We start from the raw sequence: 14,243 nt of genomic DNA on the forward strand, positions 1-14,243 counted from the left end.
ACTAATAAGAATAATGATGATTACAGTATCAAAATAAGAAAATGTCTTCTGTGAAAAAGGTCAATGCTCATGGCTGTAACAAAGTGAACAAAGCGACTACCATCTAATACCTTTAGAGACTGAAAGACAAACTCACCCTCAAGTGAGATATGTGTTCAAAAACACATTTTCCCTTTCATCAAATCCACATACAGTGTGTTGTTGGTTTTCATCTCTGCTCATTTTATAATAGACACGACCAGTAACAGCACCAGTATTGGTCTAAGGTTGTTTTGTGTCTGATCTCGTGAAGACTTTTACTGATGAAGTGGGAATTGTACAGTCTGACTGTTACCTACATAAGTGCACTGATGAAAACCCTGTGTTCCTCTTGTTTTCCCAATAACTGAGCCTGTCGGAGCACGGAGACACTGAAGGGTCGGAAGAGAAGGAAGTGAAATGGAGTTTTATTCAGACTGAAGCTAATTTTTGTTTAAAAAAAACTATCAAAAACTGAATTATCTCAATGGAATATGATTATTCATGACAATGGAAACTATCTTTGTGATTGTCTGCAGAATTTCTGTCTCTTTCTGAAATTCACAGAGGAAAAGTTGACCATACAAATGGAGAGAAACAGGCTCATGCATTAATCATATAAATGTGTGATTTGAGCTCTTGTTGCAACATGCCTCTAAAGGCCAGAGTTCGTGAGTCTTTATTTTTAAATGCAATGCAATCCTTTGTCAAGAATCAGCACTGAAGGGATTATTTGGGATGATTACTTCCGTTTCAATCAAACATGAACTTGCAGCTGGTGATGGAGCCTTTCAAGAAAAAGATTAAGTTCTGTGTTCTGATAGATCTGCAGCTTTGTGTTCTGAAACATTTCGCACTTTATCAGAAAAGCAGAAAGATACAGGAATGTCCTACAACTCTTATATTTGTAATTATTAGTTTGAGAACCATAATTAAGCAGTTGAAATGACTCCACAACAGAAGTGATGTACTGTTGATAACACAGAGCATATAGTAAAAAATCTATTCCCAGAAACCTATGTTACGCAAGATATTTATTCTGGTTACTACGATAACTTTATGATTTAGTGTCCATGTTGAATGTTAACATCTTGACTGTGTGTGGTCAAATCCCTGATGAACTGCTTTAGTTTGTTTTCTCCCCAGTGTCAGTCCGTTGTTGTAGATCATCAGCAGAATGTATCATGCAGGCAAATGCTAATGTTTAGGTGGTTAGTCTCCTACGATTGGTCTGCTTCTGCTGTGTCATGAGAGTAGATCATCATTTTGTTTCCTCCTGCAGCCTGTGCATGTTCGCAGTGTAGATTCTCTACAAAATGCATCAATCATATATGTGCTGCAACATTAAGAAGCAGGCTCATTCCTATAGATGCTGTTATTGTTAGTTTTTCAAAAGCCCCAATTAGAAATACTCTGGATGAAATGTTTAAGAACTGGAAGTCATTTGAAAGTAAATATTCAGGCATGATTTAGGGGATTATAGTTTTATGAAGATTTCTGATGGCCAAAATGAGTTTACTGCAATACATTACAAGTGTCCTATTCATGCCTTTTGTCTTTTCTATTGTTAAATTACAATGCCAGCACTTCCTGTCCATTGATTTTGATTCTCCATATTAATTAAATGTGATTTTTTTGTTATTAAATCATATATTTATTCGCTTGTTTTTCATCAGTGGATGACGGCTCATTGTATCTAATATTGCACCGGGAATCAAACTGTTCTTATACAAATATTTTTGCTGTTATAGTAAAAAGGTATATTTAAATGACTGAAAAGCAGTAATTAGCTATAATCATACTTACCTTTACTATTATTACTGACACAACTTTACAGGTCTTTTTCAGACCAGATATTTCAACATAACACTAGAAAAAGCTTGCATTACAGACTGTATTTAAAGATGGACGACGCATCTCCACTTCCTCGCACTATCCAGAAACAAAGCTAAAACCTCTTAGATTGAAACACATGTCAATTATAGACTGCAGTGTTGTGATAGGGGGATGGCGTCCCACCGATACATGCGCTCGACCAATCATGAGTCAGTCGCAGCTGCCAATCCTGTTGTCATCAAATAACTCAATGGGATTTGTAGGAAGTACGTCCAATTACAGAAACAATGTTTGAGACGAGTATATTCAGAGAAGGCTTTTTAGTTTGGACCATGTCCCATTCACTTACAGGACCACAGAAATATAGTTCAATAGTATGTCACTAGAGGGCGCTCAAACTCCTGCTGTAGTTTTGCTGAACAAGATAATAACCTCATATCTAAATCTTACCTCCACAGTAAGACATTATAAATGCATATTTGTCTTTTCATTTATTATAACTGCACTCAAAAATGACAATGTTGAAGTAAAACACAACACAACATCTATTCCACCTTATGTCCTTTTATGATCTTTTATAGGATTTATTATAATATAACTACATTTAATTGTATTATATATTATACTATAATACATATCAATGTAAAGTGTATGTTCTATTTTTATTATTGTTATCATTATTATTATTATATTTAGATAAAAAACATCACTTTAACCACATGTTTCATGAAAATATGCAGCCATGCTATTTCAGAGAGACCCTTCGTCGTTTTGTCCTTGTTACACATATTCACACAATATGATCACTTTACTTCCTTGCATGACATCTTTCTATCTTGAATCCTATCCTACGTTTCATTTTCTCCTTCACTTTTCAGACTGTACAAAGCTATTTTTGCTTCAGGGTTTATGGTGAGAAAGACACACTCCAACTGGAAAAGAGGTTAATTTGCACTTAATCAGGTTTTTCCCGTTTTCTGTTCATGACTTAATTAAAGGTGTAAGAGGCCAGTGAGTTTATCTGCTGTGTGTATGACTGAGTACATACAGTAATATCTGTCTGTCTATACGTCTGCTAATCTCTCTGTCTGCTCATATTTTATTCATTAATTCAATATACTTTCAGGTTCTCTATTGGAGATCGTTGTTCTTATATCAGTCGATGAACAATTTAAAATGTCCATATTTGAGTCTATTTGTCACTCATGTAAATAGAATAGGCTGTGTTAAACATGAAGAAGTTAGCATCAGTATAGTGCTCTACTCCTCTAATATAGAAGGCAGCATCTATTGCACTTATGTCCGTCCTGGGAGAGGGAGCCCTCACATGTGGCTCTCTCTCGCCTGAATAATAATGCAGAGGATTTGTTGATGTTGCAAATGAGAAAACCTCTCGCTGTGTTGTGCATGTGTGAAATGCCAACTGCAGGTAAACGACTTCACATGGAGGAGGCAGGATTAATGGCCCAAATTGCAGTTAGCCACCAGATGGCGACCATGACACTTTGGCTTCACTTTTGATGAGACGTCACGTCGTCCATCTTTATATATACTCTATGATTGGAAACAGTTGATAATATCACTCAAAATACAGAGATTCCCACGTGCAGTGAAAATTAGGGCAAACAACTGAATTAATTCATAAATCACTAATAACTTTCTGAATGAGAGCACAATGAGAGCTTTGAGACGCGGAGCTGGACTTTGTGTTTTTTGTTCATTCAATAATTCTCCTCTATGGGCAGAGGAGCGGGTTCCCGGTGGGCTGCTGTGATTGGACGGCCGCTCGGCTGCCGGCGCCCGTTTGAACACGCAGCTCGGCTCGCCATTGGTCGGACACGTGTGTGGGGCGTGTCGCTGGGACTGACGGCTGTGTCCGGGTAAGATGGCGGCGGAGGAGCAGTGCTCGGCACCGCCTCGATGGCGGTCCATATCTCTGACTCACGTCGAGTTCCCGGAAGGTACGTCCACTCCACATCTGTCCCTGAGCACCGGAAGCTCCTCGCTCCACCGGCCGCTGCTTATCTGACCGCAGCTTATGGCTTTTTTCTCGCGTTCCGAATGGACGCGGCCGTTGCCGACGCTGCCAAATAGTGAGACTCGCCGAATAGCCCGGTGGCAGCAGGGGAACGCCGCCCGGACTGCTAGATTGTGAGACAGCCACGCATGCGCAGTTGGCAGCAATGCCCACAATGAAGGCTAGCAAGCCTGCTAGCTGCCTTCACACCGACTTTGGTACAATAAACGAGGAGTTAACGAATGCGTCGTGTCTTGTAAGAAATATTTTATAAACTCATGCGTTAAAAAAAGCGAAATATGATTTTTTAATGTAGTCGAAGCACATAGCTGTTCACCTGTGTAGCATTGTAGCTAGGAGTAATGCCAACGCAGTAGCTAGCTCTTTGGCCGGACACTGTTTAGTACAGCTAGCATAACCCTCATAACACCAAGCTGTCCTAGCAAACCTAATGAAATATTATGGTCTGTAAGATGAAGGTGTAGCTGCTTCCTGTCTGCGGTCACGGCTACATCACTGTTTCAGTCATCCGGGTTCACTCAGTCTCAGAGTGTCCCTCCCACCACCAGGTGACAGTTCCGGGGTTTCTAACTCCAGCACCGTGTCTCTGTGTTGCAGGCGATCTAACGGGACAAGTGCTGGCCTACATCAGCCTCCTGCCCATAGCGATCCTGGTGGGCTTCGTCACGCTCATAGTGTTCAAACGGGAGCTGCACACGGTGAGTCCTGCACCTGGAGCTGGGTTTCCAGAAAGAGCATCATCACGTTTTTAAAAAAAGACAATCTGAGAAGTTGTCAACTGACTCGCGTGGCCGTGCTGTCAGACAAGCCACGAGTTTATCTGTGCTTATGTGTTGACCTGTGTTGTTGTTGTTTTTGTGGTGTTTTTAAATGCAGATTTCCTTCTTTGGTGGGCTGGTGCTGAATGATGGGGTGAACTGGCTGCTGAAGCACATCCTCAGAGAGCCACGTCCGTGTGCAGGTGAGTGAAGGAGCGAGCTGTGGGCTTTAGTTTGTCGCAGGGTTGGGCAACAGTACAAAAACATCCCAGCCGCCCGAAGATCTTCCTCTGTTATCAGTGACGCGTTATGGCGAACTCAGTTGTGTGGTTTATCTTCATCTTGTTTGTTTTGGGTCAGATGCTGACAGTAGCCTAGGATGTATACTACACATTCTCCATGTTTTAACTAAAGTTATTGTTTTTCTTAAGGCTACAATATATACACTAAATACAATGATTTATTGATATGTGTAACTACCCAGATAGTAAATAACAATAAATAAAACAGAATATTATACATTTTTCTTCTCATAATTCATTTTTAAACTTCACCATTAATCAGTTCTTAAATCAGGATTTAAAGAGTTTGAATAACAATGAGGTAACAATGAACTTTAAAAAATATATTTTTCAATTTATCCTTTATGAAAGCAGGAAGGTTCCATTGAGATACAATGTCTTCTGTCAGGAAGTCCTGGTAAAAATATTTGTCAGTCCCAGTCTTTCCATATCCATTGTAACTGATTATTTTTGTCAGTGATTAATCGGAAAATAGTTTTCATCATTTTTTGATTCACTGTTATGTGTATGTATAGTTTGTCGTCAATAATTAAAGATAATAATAATTTCCTACCAAATAATATGATGTTTTGTCAAATCAGCAGGGCAAATATACTTTATTCTATCATATGAAAGGCTTTGCATGGTTCTAAAATACATTTTGATTTATCCACTTCATCACAAAGCAGACTCCAAAATTTTTTACAACACATTGTGTCATGTTAATGAAAACCGTTACATGTAGCTTGAGAAGAACTGAAGTATAAAAAGTATTTGTAATTCGATATATACTGTTTTATCACCCAACCCTTGCCAGATAACTGTATGTAGTTCTTTTTTACTCTTAGTTATACATTTTGGTTGAGTTGATAGTTTTGTATTAACAGTAACACTTCATGCAGTAAATAAATGTTTACATGAGATTGTGTTTTCTTTCTGCAGGGGCTCACTCATCCCTGTCCTCAGATTATGGGATGCCCTCCGCTCACTCCCAGCTTATCTGGTTCTTTGTTGTTTACTTCTTTCTTTTCCTTTATTTAAGGTGAGTTTTTTTTCTGGCTTTTGGGGGAGTTTTAAGGGGGGAGATGTTCAGCTGCGAAATTCTTAGAAGTATTTTTCTGTAATATATAATATATTTCTGTTTGTTTCAAGTTTGATTTTAAACTATTTAGTGTCACTGGCATGTTTTCATATGAAATGAAAAAGCAGAGTAAACATGTTCACTTCCTGTAATGTTGAATAGTTGTCATGAAGACCACAGGCCCACCATTGAATTCCTTGTATTCATGCTACATTTACATTATAAATATTTACATCTTTTATTTAATATTTATTCCAGGGCATGTATTTCATTATTACAGTTATTGCATATATTTAAGAACTCATCAGATGTTTTCATTCCACCTTCACATGAAGTAGATGCCATGATGCTAGCTCATCCTCATCTCTTCTTTCAGAATGCATCAAACGAACAATGCTCGATGTGTGGACCTGCTGTGGAGACACGTACTGTCCATCATCCTGTTGGGCTTGGCCTTATCGGTCTCATACAGCAGGTAGGTGACTGACTACCAAGTCCTCCTCCCACCTCCTTCAGATCTTCAGATGATTCCTAAAGTCTGAAGTTTATATAAAAGTGCAGCATGATAAAAGAGATGATAAAATGTGGTAGTAATATATCGGTAGTTTTATGAGGTGCTTAATGTATGGATGAGTGTAAGCGCCTGGGTATACACAGTGACCCCTTTTCCACGGGCAGTGGAAGTCCGTTCAAGGGCCGGTTCGGGTCCAGAGCCTAATCTTCCTCCAGCGTTTCAATGTCATTGTCCTTGTTCAAAACTATTAACTTGATCTGAATCGCATTGCAACACTAGTAGGCTCATGTGGGACAAAACAAAGAAAAGATAATTTAATTCAGTTTACTCTATCCAATACAAATCTTTTAATATATGCTGTGATTGGCCCCGATATTGATCCTTAGGATTGACTTTGGACATATATAAGTATGTTAGAATTTTGTTTTTTTGTTTTTGTACTATTCTACACAACAAGTTTGTACGTGTTTATCTTGCCAGGTGTATGGTATTAATGGAAGCTATAGAGGGACTGTAGTGAATGGAGTACTTTTAATTTAATGTTAATCAGCTAATTGATTAGTCGACTAGACAGCTTTGAAAATATATGAAGGTCAATAAGCATGCTATTTTTTACCTTAACTATTGTACTTGTAGTGGGTGTATGAGAAAGTAATTTAATAATGTTTGGTTGATCGGCTGCTCACTCTTAGGGACAAGAAATCCAATTTTACAAAAAATAAGTTTTTAAAAACATATTTTTCTGGACGTAATTTAGTTTAACTTTTTAAACATTTTCTTTTCCTTGTCAGAGTGTACCTGTTGTATCACAGCTGGAGCCAGGTCTTCTACGGCGGAGTGGCCGGTTGTACGATCGGAATATTCTGGTTCTTTATCACACAAGAGGTGCTGACACCAATATTCCCTAAAATAGCAGCGTGGTAAGTGGCACTCTCATTTCACTGCTGCCTCCTTGTGTCACAGGGGAAGACGATTTTATCCTCAGCCTGAATAAGTGGATCAGACTGCTCCATTATGGTTCCACTTGTATAATGTTATTCTCCAATTTTGTAACTCACAGGCCAATATCAGAGTACTTCCTGGTGCGAGACACAAGCCTGATTCCCAACATCCTGTGGTTTGAGTATACAGTGACCAGATCAGAGGCAAGGTAAGGGACTATGCCACGTGCATCACCTCACCTCTACAGCCCAGTTACACCAGAAAGTGGAACAGTCAAGTATACCTACCCATCCTTTACAGGAGACGTAGGCTACATTATTAACACCAGGGCTGTCACTTTTTCAAAAAAATTGAGTTCAAATAAAGTTATAATAACATGCTCCAGCTTTTTTTAAAGGTACTGGCAAAGTTGTGTTTGCCAAAATGTGCATTCATAGGAGGTGGTACACTTGACATCGCTCTTCTTGTCTGTTGTACTTCTGTTACTTCGCAGTGGCAAACTAGAAAGTGAATCCTCACATTTTTTGTCGTTGTAATCTAAGACCGGAAGCTTTAAGGCCACAACCAGCCTTATCTTTGTTTTGAACTTTGCCACCTACTGTGTAGAACCCAAAATACTCCCACACACTGTTTCTCTGATGCTTGACTGTTGTGACTGTCTGCTGAGGATGGCTTTGCCCGCTAGTGTCCTCCACTTCCATAGCAACCATTTTTGGCCTGATATACTGTATGTTGGAACAATTTCTCTATAAACTTTTATGTTATGATTTGGCATTTAAATTGGAAGGAACAGAATATCTTTTATTACAATTGATTCTTCATTTTCCCGTGAACTTTTGTGTGAGGCACTTTGTAACCTCGTTTAGATAAGTGTTTTACAAATGAAGTTATTATAAGCGACAGCTTATTGGAGCTAGTTTGCATGCTGGAAACATGCTTGTCTGCCATAAAATAAATGATAGTCCTAATACGAACATTATCATTTTGTTACAGCTGTAGTCAGATGCACAAACATTAAACTGGTCTCAAGAATGAACTGATTACACTCAAAACACATCTTTTTGCCATAATAGAAGAATCAATATGCTATATGTATATAAACTATTGATTGAGGCATACAACTAGGAGGTGGTAATTCTAGTTTTCTAATTGGACCTTTAAAGTTTATCCATAACTATTTTTAGCATCGACCTCAATTGATGGAATGGAGGTCTATTCCTTCTGTGACCTCTTCTTTCTCTTATTGAAATGTTAGAAATGAATGTTTGAAAGCCTCTTCTGATTCTGATCCTGATTCTGAAAACTCACTGATAGATCACAGCTTTAAAAGCTTGTGTGATGGTGACCTTTAGTCTGTTACATTCATTGCGTGACTCAACTTGTCTTCTTCTCCTTTCTAGGAACAGACAACGAAAGCTTGGAACAAAACTTCAGTGATCTACACAGTTCTTTTGTGAGACTGACCTTAGGACCACACACACATCACACAAAAACAAATGCTCACTTGACAAAAATACACTGGAGAACCATCTTTTGGACTGACATGGTTGCAAGGAGTAAAGGGCAAAAAAAAAAAAAATGTTTACAGGTGGCGAAAGAGTGCCTGGACCTGGCCCAGAGCCGACAGCCTGACCACGTCCGTCCACACGCCTCTCCTTCTTGTACAGCTTGCTCAAAAGGCTCTTCAGTGCATGCAAGACTGTGCAAGAGGCATACTATTTAATGATAGATTAATATATAGATTTTAACTATAAATGCACGCTGACAGTAACGGTGTACTGTACGAGATTCAACGGGCCAAAAAAGGAGGCTATGGTCAAATTTCCAACCAATCAGTGAGCGTCATTGCAGCATGTATTTAGTGATGCCTTCTTTTTTCTTTTTTATATATTCTGATGAATAGCTGGGGGGGGGGGGTATGGCTAGGTTTGAGGGGGGTATGTGGAATTACCAATTTTTCATTGTTATATAATAGAAAAGGAACAATTTCTAAAAATAAAAAAAATTGGTTAAGATGTAATATACATGAAAATTTGCACTTTGTGAAATAAAAAAAAAAGAAAGACTAACACTAGTTAAATGTTAAGACCCTCTCCCTCTTCTCCCTCATCAGTCTTTGCTTTGTGTCTATGACTGTCGGTCGTAATATATTAGACCTCAAAGCTGATTTGCGAGCAATGTAAATTTGATGTACCTTCTGTACTATCGAGCATCCAGGTGGTTTCTGCTCATATCCACGTTTCTTTAGGCATAGCAAGGCTGAATTGCAGCGGCGGGTTTCAGTAATTTTTTGTTGTTGAACACACTTAGGACTGAGGTGGTGTTTTCTCAGTGCCTCACACACAGTAGCAGCCTGGGAGCAGACTTCTGGGAATCAGATTTTTTTTGTATTCCGTTTCTTGTTTTCTGGTGTTGCAGAGAACACTTTTCTTTTTACCTGCATTTCCAAGACAACATTCCATATCATTTAGTGCGATACATATTGACTGCGGAGGGGAGTGTTTTCTTTTTTGTATTATTTTTTAAAGAAAGGAGAAAAAAAAGGCCTCAGGGCAGTCGTAGCATGTGATTATGCTTAATTCCTCACAGCCCACGGCAGCTAATGTTGAAAGCTTCCAAGTGGGGATCTGAAGCTAATTTCAAACTTGTCATATCATTAGCTCAACAAAGGGAAGTAGTTCTCTTAGAATTTGATTTGTTTCCCCCATGTGTAACCTATATCAGGCTGAATAAAATTGTGTTTATGTACGATGGATGGTTCCAGTGTCATGATTAAAGTGCAATCTTTTTGTGTTTTAAAATGCTGGTTTACGCGCTGATAACGTGGTTATTGTGCTTTTCAGCAAACAAGGCATTTGATATTCTAACGAACTTTTGTCTACTCACTGCATTTCTACTAGGGTGCATCACTCTGGTGTCCTGTCATCTGATTGATGTGTCACCTCATCATTCTAACTGTAGACCAAAGATTGATGACATGACAGCCCCCAAAAGTGAAGCTAAAGACTTTCTGTCGCCACCTGGTGGCTGGCTGCAGTAAAGGTCATAAATCCAATGTTGTCAAAGATGTTGTTGTAATCTTAAGTTCACAATTGATTATTTAGTGCAGTAAATTTGTTTTTTATATATGATGCTATAAAAATGAGCTGAAATGTCATGTTTGACAGCTGAGACTCAGACGATTGGTCGAGCATGTATGTGGGCGGGACCTTGTTACCAAGGCTCTATCCCCTATTTCTGGATAGTAGGAGGAAGTGGAGATAATACATAATTATAATTATTAAGATCTGATTTAAGCATGTTGATGCAACGCTGGATTCAATGATTACCATGGTCCCCATCATAGTTTACCCATTAGCATGCTAACATTTACTCGTTAGAACTAAACTTAAAATACAATTAAGTTTGATGGGAATGGCTTTGGTTTGGATAAATTGATTCGTTGCCCTGAGGGAGGCGTCAGAGGAGAAAATCACCAAAGGATTTTCAATTCATCCTGAGAGATGCATTAGTAAATGTATCAAACTTCATAAAAGTTAATTTAGCACTCATTGAGATGTGTTTGTGACCTAATTCATTTGTATTGGGTCTTAAAGAACCCAATTCAGCACAGCTTTGTTATGTTTCATGGTCCGTCTAACAGTAGCTGAGATATTTTGTTCGATGGACTAAAACACTGGAATGTAGAAACCCTGCTAGGGCGGCTTAAACCTAAAACAAACTGTTGGCTATATAAATACAAGAATCTACTCTGTGATGTTCAAAAAGGATTATCGTGTTATACGTGGTGTCCAGTGGTGAATTGGCATTAGGTTAACGCCCTATCAACAACAAATTAGGTATGTGCTCCAAAACTGTATGCATTCTTCCTCAGGCCGTCCCCTTCCCTCTACAAAATGTCACAGTGATCACTTCCGTGTAATTTTTGTGTAATCCTGCTCATAGACATAGATTATGATAAAAACACAACATAATTGGCAGAGGTAAAAAAAAATATTGCAGTATTTCCTTGAGACAGAGGCATCTGAGGACACTCTGTATGTGACTGATGAAGATGACAAATGGCCTCGTGCTCAGTTTAAACAATGGAGGCTCCTCGTCTTGTGAAGGGAGCAGCATGGATTTCTCTCCTCGCGCTCTCATCCCAAACTACCTGCTGAACATCACTAAACGTAAAACTTCAGGCTCATCCTCCTGAGTCAAGGAGTGCAAAAGGAACATCTGCCCTATTTAAACAACCCCTTCCATTTTTGATTTCCTTTCCAGGTCTCACCTCAGGCTATCCCCATACACCCTCAGGGAATGGGCACAGCCTAGATAGAGATGATGAAAAGCTATTTCTATTCCTCGAAGCTATTTCCTCTCACTTGCATTGTTTGGATGAGCAGTTCAGTAGAAACCTTGACTGACTTTTGTGATCAGATGTTTCATTCTGCTCAGTTGAAGTTATAGAAGGTCACAGCCACAGTCAACGATGGTCATGTACACACGTCAGTCCAAACATATTCCTAGAACCAAACAGGATTCACTGTTATAACATCATCTCGACACAGAGCTTAAATGCAGCTGAAGCCTTAGAATAACATGATGAAAACATCATTTTAAAATGTATGTTCTTCCACAGCCTCACTCTGAGTGTTATTTCTTCCAGTAGAGTGAAATATTGAACAAGTAAAAGATATAAATGTATAACTAGTGGCAATGAATATTGCAAATGTACAGTGTAGTCGATGTCTGTAGAACATGGTAGAGTACATAATGTGCTCAATAGATCCTGTTTGGTCTTTATACTCAGTGAAGAAATGGACAATTCTCCGTTTTCTTTTGAACTTTGCATTAGTTAAAGGAGAATAAAGCTGTCAGGTAAGTGAGTTTTACTCAAAGGAAAAATTTTAGATTTTCAGATATAGGGGTCTGATGACGCAGTGTTTATAAGCGAGTAAGTAAGTAAACTTATAGGAAATAAAACCTGAGAATTAAAACTTTGATTGTTATTTGCTTTGGGTCAAAAACACAACAAGAGACGAGAGGCACCAACGATAAGTCCTAGTGTTCTTGGTAGAGCTCAAGAGAGAACCCTGATAGATTGTTTTCGGGCTCTTAAAACTACAAATATTCCTTCTTATGAAGATTTAAACAAATCACAGGAAATCTGGAATACATTTGATGTTTTTTCAAAATTTCTGGCTTGAAACTACAAGGGACCTTGTCTGTGATTGAAGAGCCACAAACACGGTGGAGAATTAAAAAAGCTTTGACAAACGTGTTACATTTGAACTTTTCATGGGACTCTTTTGAAATGATAAAAGTAGGGAATGACATCAGCCTATTGTATAGGTTTTTAACACTGCATTGTAGTTGAGATGAATTCTGTTCGCCTAATGATGTTCACTTTAATTTGTTCCCTGCGGAGCAAATTATATCGCTCATCAAGCAGCGGCTCCACTTTAACAAGCTGCTGTTGAACTCCAGCTCCACCGCTGTGGACTTGTTTACTTGCAGCCTGTGTATCATCTACTTTTCATATTTGCAATGACAGATTATGTCAGATGAGAATTTGCCACGTTCTGCACTTAAATCTGAGGTGTAACCTTTAAAAAAAAGAGGGAGAAATTTGTTTGTTTGAAATATTTGAATCGCAGGGGGTTTATTGGCATTTTGAATGAAAAATATACATATGGAGTAAAAGATCTGGGGATTAATTTATTGAAGTAAACAACTTGTGTTTTTTTGTACTTGTTGAGTCTCCCTGGTTTGAATCGGCTCATGTAAAGCTCGGCCAAATGTGATATATTTTCAAATCCTCTAAATGTGTTTATGAAGAGAGCTCTCATTTACATAAATCCAACAAACACTCAAGGTTTCTCTTTAATTGAGGTTTTTCTCTCAGACGGCAAAGTAAAATTTGGTTTGAGCGTAACATCAGCAGCAGCTTCAGTCTTAGAAATGGAAACTGTTCAAAGTCCCCGCTCACATGAAATAACAGGGAGTGGACTGAGTGAAGTTCCAGCCTCACAGTTTTTAACCCACAAGTCTTAATCATATTCATGTCTTATAATAATGATAATAATATTTTGTATTTATATTGGATTTTAACAATACACTTTACATACGTTAAAAAACTGAAACCAAAGTAAAAACAAATAACTTATAAAAATAATATAAAACAAATGTCACAATTAAACATCAAATATACAATAGACGTCACAATCAAACATTAAATATGAAATACACGTCATAATCACACATTAAAATCAGAGGGGGAGGATTTGAGTATTGCTTGTTTGGTCAATCTGAGCAGTACTGTTAAGCATCGCCACTAGATGGCGGCCTGCACACATCTGCAGTAAGGACAGTAACGAGATGAGCACATATCTGTTGAGGCTCCATCACATGTTAATACAGTCCCAGGCTTACTGTAACTCACACCAGCAAACAAAACATTAACACACCATCCACATGCACATGAGCTTTAACACACTACCCATAACCCACTGCAGCACAGTGAGTCATGATGTACATATGATGGACAGATTTCTGGTAAAACCATGTATAACACTCAAATTTCAGTGTTTTAGATAAGTAACTATCAGCTTGTGATACCTCTGTGGTGAAGTTTTATAATTATTTATGAATGTAGTTGAGAGATACTTTGCTCTTTTGGAAGATGAAAGAAAACCTGCTCCTCGTGTCAAATGTCCCATGTTCCATTCTGCACAGTGAACGTCAAACATCCACGTCAAATAATAATAAGAAAAACACATTTTCCACCGGA

At 38.4% G+C, this 14,243-nt stretch overlaps 1 protein-coding gene across 1 annotated transcript; it reads left to right on the forward strand.

Annotated features, from left to right (window-relative positions):
• The first annotated feature begins 3,727 nt into the window (after positions 1–3,727).
• Positions 3,728–9,047, forward strand: dolpp1 (dolichyldiphosphatase 1). Its single transcript, XM_061070413.1, has 8 exons — positions 3,728–3,815; positions 4,490–4,590; positions 4,769–4,853; positions 5,874–5,973; positions 6,389–6,487; positions 7,318–7,446; positions 7,587–7,676; positions 8,869–9,047. Exons 1-8 carry the CDS (start codon positions 3,740–3,742, stop codon positions 8,903–8,905), a joined length of 717 nt encoding a protein of 238 aa, XP_060926396.1. The 5' UTR covers positions 3,728–3,739; the 3' UTR covers positions 8,906–9,047.
• The last annotated feature ends 5,196 nt before the right edge of the window (positions 9,048–14,243 follow it).

The sequence above is a fragment of the Limanda limanda genome, chromosome 1, assembly GCF_963576545.1.
Source record: "Limanda limanda chromosome 1, fLimLim1.1, whole genome shotgun sequence".
NCBI classification, from domain to species: Eukaryota; Metazoa; Chordata; class Actinopteri; order Pleuronectiformes; family Pleuronectidae; genus Limanda; species Limanda limanda.